Source organism: Genypterus blacodes, unplaced genomic scaffold (assembly GCF_046128005.1).
Source record: "Genypterus blacodes isolate CSIRO-AG114 ecotype Tasmania unplaced genomic scaffold, CSIRO-AGI_Gbla_v1 ptg000505l_1, whole genome shotgun sequence".
In the NCBI taxonomy this organism is placed as follows: domain Eukaryota; kingdom Metazoa; phylum Chordata; class Actinopteri; order Ophidiiformes; family Ophidiidae; genus Genypterus; species Genypterus blacodes.
In genome coordinates this window covers 47,501-57,500 of record NW_027467262.1, presented here as the reverse complement: position 1 = coordinate 57,500, position 10,000 = coordinate 47,501, and the positions used below count along the sequence as shown (strand labels likewise).

At 49.6% G+C, this 10,000-nt stretch overlaps 1 protein-coding gene across 1 annotated transcript in view; it reads left to right on the top strand.

Moving 5' to 3' along the window:
* The window catches only part of LOC142990317 (myelin transcription factor 1-like protein), a 53,075-nt gene that overhangs the window by 2,719 nt on the left and 40,356 nt on the right, over positions 1 to 10,000 (top strand). The window contains exons 2-3 of the mRNA XM_076140065.1: positions 839 to 884; positions 2,505 to 2,538. Of these exons, the coding sequence (XP_075996180.1) occupies positions 839 to 884; positions 2,505 to 2,538 (80 nt within the window). The remainder of the gene's footprint in view (positions 1 to 838; positions 885 to 2,504; positions 2,539 to 10,000) is intronic.

Below are 10,000 nucleotides of genomic sequence, written 5' to 3'. Positions count from 1 at the left end.
TTCAATTTGCAAGTTCAACCCGACGAGTGAAGAGTGAGACAACTGAGCAGATATATGATGTCATTATTCATGAGACGATCCTCATTTTGGCGGTAGGACTCACGTGTCAAGAGCAGTGACATCCAGGCCAATCAGTTGATCAATCAGTTTATGTAAGGGAAGTATTGATCTGCTCTCTCCAGGCTGCGAGCTGTTTACACCAGAGCGCCCAGCGTGAGGTGCGGCTGATTAACGTGTTGATGTTCATTGCCTTCCACGCGTTCGCTCCTTACAGCAGCGCGCTAATTAACGTCGGAGCGGCGTTCAGAATGAGCCTGAGTTGTGGTGCAGCAGATGGCGCTCATCTCATGGTAAGGTGGTAAAGACCAGATGTTAAAGAGGGGCGGACCACTTCTCAGGCGTAATACAGGGAGGAGCAGAAGATCTTAGCTGCTTTTGTTCTTTGCGAGAACAAGAACAGGTTTCTGGTTTCTTCAGGTTTATTTACCTTTTAAAGGCCCAACAGGTTCCAAGGTCACATGGAAGTGGAGAACGCATCTTCAATCTAGACTTCTGAGTTTAGGACTTGTGCGGCCGCTTGTTGGTGACGTTAGTCTGGGATTACCCAGTTTCCCATAGCGCCTGAACGCAGCACTAACAGGCTGCTGAGTCACTGTGAGTGTTTTTCATGAATTACCTCCATTAACTTTTATTCTGTAAGAGCGCATCAACTTATTTTCCAAAGGTTAACGTGCAGGAAGAACATAAGAACCCAAACACAGAACACAAATGAGGACAAATGTGTGTGTGTGTGTGTGTGTGTGTGTGTTTAACGCGTTTGTTTGTTGCTCCCCTGCAGATGGAGGTGGATGCAGACGATAAGCGCCATCGCACACGCTCCAAAGGTATCTGCACCAATACACACACACACACACACACACACACGTACACACACTGCAATTCAGGGTGACCTTCCCTCCCCCAAGACAAACACACACATGCGGAGAAGCGAGCACTCACATATAGTGTACACACACCACTGCACAAATCCCAGTCACACTCCAGCTGCCTTTTCTCACTGTTCCCTCTCTCTCTCTCTCTCTTTCCCCTCGCTCTCACTCTCTCTCTCCCCCTCATTCTCTCTCTTGCTCTCTCCCTCCCTCCCTCTCTCTCGCTCTCTCTCTTGCTCTCTCCCTCCCTCCCTCCCTCCCTCTCTCTCGCTCTCTCTCTCTTCCCTCTCACTCTCTCTTCCTTCTTCCTCTTTCCATCTCCCTCCGTCTCACTCTCTCTTCCTTCTCACTCTTCCCCCTCTCTCCCTCCCTCTCTCTCGCTCTCTCACTCTCTCTCCCTCCCCCCTCTCTCACTCTCTCTCCCTCTCCCCCCCCCTCCCCCGCCCTCTCCCTCCTTCCTCTCTGTATCTCTCCCACGTCTCCTCCTCGTTCACGAGCGTTATCCCACACTGTAACATCACCGTTGTGACGTCTCATCTTACAAAATGATACAAAGTGTAAAATGAAACCAAAAGAAAGCAGATAACACTCAGCTTTCCCTCACACAATGAAAACACTCCCATTTTAAAACACTTTTATTAGTTTTCTGAGTTCTCTTCACTGAAGTATTGCAGCAAAATAAACATCAACATCTCCTCATAAAGCTAAAACACAATAAGAGTAAAAGCTCACACACCCTCACTTCCTGCTGCCGTCTCCTCCGCAGGAAGGAGACTCTCAGGTTTCTCATTAAAGCTTCTCCACACACACACACACACACACATACATACACACACATACACAGGCAACCATCTCCTCCAACCTCAGAATGAGCCTGGAACATCTTTTGACCCAACCTCTGTTGGTCCGGGTTCACCTCCACCTGTGTGACCTGGAGGGTTTGTTTGATTTTAGAGCCATGGCACGCAAACTTAAACTCCTCCAGTCTTTGCCCACATGAACACAAACTACACGTCTGGTTTGGATTCCTGACAGCGGACCTTGATTGTGTTGTTAATTGCTTTCACCTGGTATCCATGGTTACAGAGAGCAGCTCTGATCTGCAGCTGTATGCGATCAATCAATCGAGCAGCAGTCAGCACAGACACAGAGCTGCATCGGGGCTTAAAGCAGCACAGAGAGTTTCCACTTTATCTTCTTCTTCTTCTAATCAAGCAGAAGAAGAAGTGCTCACAGCAAACACTGAGCCACATTAGCAACCCCCATATTCCACTGTATTTGTTTTTAAACGTACAAGTTCAGAGCAGCTGTCACCTAAATGTCAACAACTCTAGTTTGAGCGACGGGCAGCTCCGGCTCACCAAACTAAATATTAAAGGTCGTGGACGATATTTTATAAATCATGCAAATCCTTTTACAGGTTGAGTCTTCATGGAGCTAAATGTGTTCCAGGCTGATCCTACGCAGATCACGACTCAGGCTGACACTCAGTTTGTTTGGTAGAAATCGTGAAAGTACAAAGACGCAGATGATTCATGTTCTTCTTCTTCTTCTTCTTCTTCTTCTCTCTTTCAGTGCCTGTGGATCCAGCCTTAACAGAGCTATTCAGGTCAGTTAAACACACACACACACACACACGTTGTGGTATTGTCTCCATGCTGAGGTTCAGTGTCTCCTGCAGCCTTGTAGCATCCAGAAAGGCTCAGCTCCTCTCTGTGTTCACATCAAAACATCTGCTGACTCTGCGATTGTTGAATTTCCTTCTGTTCACGTGTTCCTCTGGCGTTCAGTGCCACACACACACACACAGCTGACAAACCCACAGACAATCATTCAACAATAAACCCTGAGTGTGACGCAGAGGAAGAGTTTTCTGAATCCCCCTGCCCTCCGTTCACCGCGGCGACACAGGAAGTGGTCAGACTGAGGCGGTGGCCTTTTGTTCCCTGTGCTGTGTGTGAAGTTGAACCTGTTTGGTATCTCTGCGTCCTCTGCTCGCCTTTCATGTGAGTTTCCACCCTCGGTTGTGAGAGTTTCATTGTGTCCTTGGCGCCGCGTGAGGGGCGGCAGAGATAAGACTTCCTGCCCACCTATATATCAATAAATAATATCCCACCTGGAAGATTACGCTGTAGCCTTTAGCAGATATTCATAGATAATATGAGGTGCTCTCTCCCTCTCTCTCTCTCCCTCTCTCCCTCTCTCTCTCTCTGCCTCTCTCTCTCTCTCTCTCTCTCCCTCTCTGCCTCTCTCTCTCTCTCTCTCTCTCTCTCTCTCTCTGCCTCCCTCCCTCTCTCTCTCTCTCGCTGCCTCTCTCTCTCTCTACCTCTCTCTCTCTCTGCCTCTCTCTCTCTCTCTCCCTCTCTCTACCTCTCCCTCTCTCTCCTCTCTCCAATCCTTTATCCACTTCCATTCCACTTTGACAGTTCCCCCTTCCTCTATTTTCCATCATTCTCTCCCTTTTCTTCCTCTTCCTCTTCCTCTCCTCTCTCTCTCTCTCTCTCTCTCTCTCTCTGCTGCCTGCAGATAGTAATTAATCAGGCGATCGATGTGCAGCCTATCTCCAGGCTGAGGCGTCTATATGTCGATAACGCTGCTCTATGGCCCCTCTGTCCCTGGAGAGCTGAGAGTCTTCAGGAGGAACACGCTTGACTTTGCATGGAGCAGCCTGAGTTTGAGTCAGAGAGGAGGAGACTGCTGTGTGTGTGTGTTTGTGTGTGTGTGTGTGTGTGTGTGTGTGTGTGTTTGTTTATTTGAGAGATGATTCCTGTTTGTCTGTCCGCACAGGGTCATGGGTTCGTTTCCCTGTTGTTTGGTTTGAAGTCGTGTAGAAACGATGTGGACACACACTCACACACACACACACACACACACACACACACACACACACACACACACACACACACACACACACACACACACACAGAGCCTCAGTGAGACACAGGAAGCTGCTGGTTGTGCGTCCATGTGTCAAACATGCGAGACACAAAAGACCACATCATCTACATTCACGTCTCACAAAGCTGAATCTCTTTTATGAAGCTAAACGCCGCGGCGGCGGGAGCGAGCGGCCGCGTCAACAAACCTCAAACAGAGCGCGACGCAAACATCTCCTGTCATTTACATATTTACTGTCTGCCGTGCTAATAAGGTTTAATGTGCTGTTTAAAGGCTCGACTGACGGAGAGCAGAGGGGCGTGAGGAGAAAACACACATACACACACACGCACACACACACACACACACACACACACACATTTCTGGAACTAAACGGTTTCTCCTGCAGTAATCTAATTTCAAAAAGACAGAACGCCGTCTTACATAACGAGGACAGTGCGGGCGTCCGATCATCACAGCGTCGATGCACGGAGACGAATCCAAACAATGGAGCGATGAGAGAGGACGTCTCTGTGCTGAGGTGTGTTTGGTGGAATCACAGAGGTCAATCAGAGAGAGAGAAAGACTGAATGTAGTTGAACACATTCCTCTGTAGTGTCCCATCCATGGGGCGTGTCAGGGGTCAGGGGTCAGGTCCCGTCAGTAGGAGGCGCTACAGACACAACGTACTGGATTTATGGCTTCCTGTCTGGATTTGTTGAGGATTTCAGCAAATTTCAGCATTTTTTAATTTTTTTTTATTTTCCATTATGTGGCTCTAGAGAGGAAGCAGTGACATCATCAATCATTGCCTCAGCTTATGTTATCTGTTTATTTATATTTATTTTATTATTATTATTTTTAAATTTCAAATTTGAATTAGTGCCTTGAGATAACTTGTGTTGTGATTTGACGCTAAATAAATTAAAAATAAATTGAATTAAAAATAATTGCGTGACGTAAGGAGGATAACAGCTTCATCTCCACCTTCATCTTCTTCTTCTTCTTCTTCTTCTCTTGTCGTATTCCTGCATCTGTGCCGAGGACGTGCGTTCTTGGTTTGTCGGCAGGCAGGCGGTCCAAATGAAGGAGTCGGCGTGCGGCCATGGTGATGGTTTTAATTGCCGTTGTCGTCGGTGAAACACGGCGGCGCAGGAAACGATCGAGTTAATGAAACATTTTAATTATTCAGCGTAATTGTGCGAAGTGACGAGCGAGCGTGTCTGAGAATCCTCCATCTTGGTCCGTTTGGTCCGTGGCTCTCTGGCTCTCTCTCTCTCTCTCTCCCCTCCATCGGCATGCGTCTACATTAATCCCCATGTAGCTCTCTCTCTCTCTCTCTCTCTCTCTCTCTCTCTCTCTCTCTCTCTCTCTCTCTCTCTCTCTCTTCTCTCTCTCTCTCTCTCTCTCTCTCTCTCTCTCTCGCCCCCCCTCCCTCTCTCCCCCTCTCTCTCTCTCTTTGTCTTACACACATGTGAGCGCACACATGTGGCTTTCCCGCGGTGCAATCCCTCATCCTTATTACGTGCCATTCTCCTCCGCCGCAGAGCTCAGCACAGATCAGTCCCTGTTATAATTACTTGGCCCTCGTCTGCTCGGGTCGTCACGCCGAGCCGTCCGCCCCGGGCCCCTCGCCGTCCGCCTCCGGCCCCTCGCCTCCGAGCCCCCGTGGGCCTCGCCGCTTTGGGGGCTGGCGGGCGTCGGCGTGTCGGCCTGAGTGAAAGGAAGGAGTTTGCTTTGATTCTGTTTCATTGTTGCATTGAAGCACAACAGATAATTAAAGGGAACTGAAACACAGATGAAGATATCCGACTCCTCCTCTTCTTCATATCTCTCCTTCTCCGCCTGTATTCTCGCTCGGTTTCTTTTTCCGCTATCTGACCCATTTTCCCCACCTAGCACCCTTTCCCTTCCTTCCTGCCTCCTTTCCTCCCTCCCTCCCTAATTCCCTCTTCAGATGGCGCCGCGCTCATTTGCATACTTATCAAAGTGTTTGGACTATCTGACAGAGGCTGTAAGAAGGTGGAGTCATTAATATGTTAATTAGCATCGCCCCCCCCCTCCTCTGCCTTCAGATGATGGCCTCCCCCCCTTTCCTCACACACACACACACACACACACACACACACACACAGGCAGCCTTTGAATGTTTGAATCCCCTCTGAGGCCCCGCAAATGCCGTAAGACTTTAAACCCTCACACGGCGGGTGAGCCAGGGTTCAGGCGGCCATGTGGGTCCATGTTTATGTATGTGAGCAGCATCAATCACATGTTTACATTCAGGATTAGCACATTTTGGTCATAAAGCTGAGAGACTCCTGCCACAGGAGGAGGTGACGCCCTGACTCACCCGGCCGGGGACACGGCTTCTTAAAGGATCCAGGATTTGAATCTTGGGTCAGCTGATTTTGTTGCATTGTGTGTGTGTGTGTGTGTCTGAAACACCTGGGCTTTATTTCTTATTTATGTTTCATCCTTCGTCTCTCTCCATCTTTGTTTCACCGTTGCTGCTTTTCCACCAAAGGCTTTGTTTTCCTCTCTGCTTCTCTTAAAGCTGCGAGCTCGTCTGCTTCCTCTTCATTATGCACGACCTCATTAACATGTCGGCTGTGATTGGCCGCTGCCTGATCACGTGGCTGTGCTGGGAACATTGAGCCTTTAGAGCAGAGTGGGTCTGAGCGTGGCTGCGTGTGTGTGTGTGTGTGTGAGAGAAGTGAGCGTGGAGGAGGAGGAGGAGAGGTGAGGAGCTGAGATGAAGCTAGAAGGTGAGGAGAGCAGAACAATAGCAGCTGGGTGAAGCCGGCGCTCTGCCTGAGCCAAACACAGAGGGAGTTCTCTTCAGCCCACACAGGGCAGACTTGATAATTACTCTCACTTTGAATGCAATTTCCCAGTTTGGGGAAATGACTGACAGATTGTATCCATGGTGTCAGGGGTCCGGCCACACCCCCTCCTGACGAAGGCACAAATGAGAGAGCAGCAGGAGCTAAATGACACCTGAGTGAAGAGCTCAGGCAGGGAGGCATGATGAAGGAGACGCACATCTGAACCCAGAGGAAGAGGCTGAGGCGCGTGGCAGCATCCAGGCGATTGAAGGAACAGAAACACACACACACACACACACACACACACACAGGAGCTACGGCACACACACAAACACACACACACACACACACACACACACACACACACACACACACACCAAGGTAATGGGTCTGCAGTACTATTGGAGTGCAAAGGGAGAGACACTTAAATGCCATCCACAGCTGGGATGCTATTTACTCTCATGCTCTCTCCCACTCTCACACACGCACACACACACAGACAGACACAGACAGACAGACACACACATACACACACACACACACGCACACACTCACAGTCATCTGGGCTCTACTATGTCATGCTCTCAAAGCACTCAGACTGATATGAGAGCAGCAACCAGCAGAGTGGCACAATGAATCTACAGGAGAGGAGATCAACAACAACAGGAAGTGGGCGTGAGAGCAGCAGAGGATTCGTAGCTCACGGCGTCACGTATCTCGCCAAACTCCTGCCTCAAATTCACTTTATTTTAAATCAAAATTTTTAGTGAAATTGTTCATCGAATCACAGCAAAGGATGCCAGATTGTGCGTTGTGCGATTGTTAGATAGAGAGGATCTGCTGCTGCTGCTGCTGCACGCTTTAAAGAGCCAACCACACCTGAGGGGGCAGCAGAGCTCACAGGTGTCCAAAAACGTCTTCCTGGAACGATCAACCTGCCAGATCTGAGATGATTGTGATTGTTTGAGATGAGAATCTACCCCGATCAATAAGGAAACCATATTTCAGAAGTGTGTTCTGGGAGGCGTGGCCTGTGTGGAACCACGCGGTTAGACCCAGAGAACCCAGCGCTTCGGCTGTGACAGACAGGCGGACAGACGGCAGCCATTATCGTCCACTCGGCGGTGCGTGGGCGTAATTAAAACCAATGACAGTTCGTCAATTTGGTGTCGGTGGCGTTTTCTCACCTGAGTGCAGATTCAAGCAGAGGTGTTGAAAGGAAAACATGTTTTTCAGTCTGAACTCCAGACAGCTGATAGTAAATAGCGTCTCAGTATGAATATTGATGTTTCTGCGGCGTGGGTTGTTACCGCCCACTGGTGCCAAACGCGCGGCGTTGCTGTCTGATAGTCCACCAAGTGTGTGTGTGTGTGTGTGTGTGTGTGTGTGTGTGTGTGTGGCTCAGACAGATGGTGGCGTGCTGCAGGTTTACCGCTCTGTGGCTGAAGCTCCGTCAGCCCGGATTCAAGGGCCCTCGACACGGAGCCAAGCCTAGAGAACGGCTCTTCACCTGGAGAGAGGGGGGAGGCAAAGGGCACCGGCTACACACACACACACACACACACACACACGACGGGAACTCTCGTGACACGTGCACGCACACACACACACACACACACACACACACACAGGCCTACTTCACATGTAGAGCAGCGTTCCCAGCTGAGTGCCTCTCTCCAACCCGGCAATTTCAGCAGAAAGAGAATCGGGGGCTAAAGTACACAGAGCGTCACGCTGATTCCACAGCAGGGGGTCTGAAAGGCAGAATGGCCTCACTGCAGCCCTCGTTACTGATCCTCCAACATCCGACTCATCTATTTCAATAACACTCCATCACTCACAATAGAGAGTGTGTGTGTGTGTGTGTGTGTGTGTGTGTGTGTGTGTGTGTGCACAGGTACATCTTTACTGCAGCGCTCTGCTCGCTGTGTTTACCTAAGGAAACATCTGAGGTCCAAGCTCTCTCTGGTCCTCGTCTCTTTGTGTAGATGTTTGTGCGTCTCTTCAGGTCTGTGGGTCTTTAATGGACTCATGGATCCATTGAGAAGTTCTGCCCCCCTCAGATTTGCTCCCTGATCCAGTCGGCGGCGCCCCGATGCTCCCACGCCGCCAACATGTAGAGAATCAGATTTACTTGCACTGACTGACGACAACACTCATTTACATTTGTGACTGTGGCTGATGGTCGTTCAGCTCGTCCTCTTCCTGTTCTTACGTTCACAAAGCGTGTCGCAGCTTAGCCTCGCTTCCACGCGTATATAACCGCGGCGACTGTCAGGGGGCGAAGTCAAGATGGACAGACGCACGACCACATCTCAGTGAGCAACACCAAACATATTGTGAGATGAACACACACACACACACACACTGACAGTGATGATCTGGGTGGCGTTCCTTCAGCAGGTAGCTTCAGATTCTCCCATCAATGAGTCATGAGTGAAGCTGCGAGCTGTGAATAATAGATGGCAGCCCGGCTCCAAAACAAAGCAGTGCTGTTATTATTTGTTAATAAGACACTCTGGAGCATTACTAACTAGATCTCATTACCACGGCACACGCACACACACACGCCCACACCCACACACACACACACACACACACACACGCACATGCACACATGCCAAACACATGCCTCCATCCTGCATGACTATTTTTACCTGTGGAGCCTGGCGTTGCCTAGCGCTGCGTAATTACATCCCACACTCCGCCGACGACTGATTAGACGGGATGATGGATGGGTTAACGCCGTCACCTAAGGATGCGGCGCTGCAAAGCTAATTACGCCGCCATACATGTGTCATATACGTGATCCGTGCCGCGGCCCCCTCAGCCGGCTGCCATTACTCCAGCGCGGTTGTGATAAAGGTGGACAACGTGTCTCCTGCTAATCAACAGATAAGAGATGATGAAGAGTAACCTCCACCTCCATTCATACATCACAGCCACGCTTTAAATACAGATGAGCGCTCCCTGTCTCTCCTCCCAGCTCTTTGATCTGGGTGAGGGTTTTAAGAGTAACGTCTCCTCTGACGAAGAGGAGATGCAGACGTGGACTTTGGTGTTTAAGGTGAAGCTGCTTCGGCCCTGATGGGTCAGAAATGTGAGGCTGATCTTCATCTTCCTCTCTCCTGCCATCGCTATTGGATGAAAAATCTGGAGATCCCCAGAAAACGATTCTGTTATCTGAAGTAAACGAATGTTGTTATCGGAAGGAAATGATGGAATAAGGATGTTTGTCTCTTCTCTCGTCTTACACTGCAGTTATCAAATTACCTTTGGTTTATAAACAAGCAGCAGAGTCTGTGTCCTGGACGTCTCTGACACACAGACACACAGACACAGAGAGAGACAGAGACACAGACACACAGG